At 29.0% G+C, this 1178-nt stretch overlaps 1 protein-coding gene across 1 annotated transcript in view; it reads right to left on the reverse strand.

Moving 5' to 3' along the window:
- Positions 1-455: 455 nt before the first annotated feature.
- LOC106686895 (ejaculatory bulb-specific protein 3) overlaps positions 456-1178 on the reverse strand; it is a 3234-nt gene continuing 2511 nt past the window's right edge. The window contains exon 2 of the mRNA XM_067044868.1: positions 456-777. Coding sequence (XP_066900969.1) covers positions 535-777 — 243 coding nt within the window. The 3' untranslated portion in view covers positions 456-534. The remainder of the gene's footprint in view (positions 778-1178) is intronic.

Here is a 1178-nt window from a genome sequence, read left to right on the forward strand (position 1 = left end):
AATGTTTTAAGCCCAATATGAGTGCGGTAGATTTTTCTTTTTATCCTAAATAGGTTATCTTGGCAAATAAAGTTTGGGAACTGCTGATGTAAAATAATTAATAAGGGTAACAAGTATGAGTACTAACGAACTAATATGTTAATGGATTTACGAGCGATGTTCCGGTAACTTGGTCAGCTGAAATGAAGTATTTTATTATATTAATCTCCATTAATATGATAAAATGGTTTTCAGTACTACGGACTTAATTAACAAAAAAATAGCTAATTGGTTATTTACTCAATTTGAAAGGCACAGGACTTTATTTTGGAATCATTCAGTCATATATGTATTTAATTGCACCCTAACCATAAAAAAACAAATAAATGATTGGAAAAACGATGGATATTGGAAAAAACGGAATATACAGATTGAATATATTTTTGATGTGTAAATATATGAATGAATACATGCACTCAGAAATAATGAATTTATTTATTTATTTATACATTTCCACATTACAACTAAATTTTCATCGTGCCATGAAGTCATTTTTTATAGCTTGATTCCTCGTTTCTCAGCTTCCTGCTTGTATTTCTTGAGATAGATTCCTTTCGGGTCGTATTTCGCCGACAGTCTATCGAATACATCTCTCTTCTCTTCGATCAGGTATTTCATCGCTTTTTCGACTCCCGCCTTTTGTTTTTCGTTACATTTAGAGCACTCAGTTTGCAGGGCATCGGGAATTATATCTAAAAAGAAAAAAAAGTGATTATAAGTTTTTCTTAAAAAGTGTGTCTATATATTTAACCAGTTGGTTGCCATTTAAAGAGTAAAAATCTTGATTTGTTGACAATTATTTAATTTTTTTTTTTAGATTTAGTAGACAGTATTATAATGGTACATTTGGAGTTAGTTGGATTCCTGACTTACAATATAACGTAATTTCCTGGTTAGAAATGGTGTTTTTCGTAATAAACGATTAGCAATTATTTAGATACAAGATTTAAAAATACCGCTTCCTAATTTTTAGTTTTGTAAAAATGAAATTTTAGAATTGTAATAGAAATACAAATCTATAAAATCCAGCCCATAAACCACTCATTTGCAAATATTTTTAAAAATTTGTTTCTAACACACCACGGAAACACATTCCTAGAAGCCCTAACACTCTTACTTATTAACTTATTAAATTTTTT

The sequence above is a fragment of the Halyomorpha halys genome, unplaced genomic scaffold (genome assembly GCF_000696795.3).
Source record: "Halyomorpha halys isolate HHAL.00 unplaced genomic scaffold, Hhal_1.1 Scaffold895.1, whole genome shotgun sequence".
NCBI lineage: Eukaryota > Metazoa > Arthropoda > Insecta > Hemiptera > Pentatomidae > Halyomorpha > Halyomorpha halys.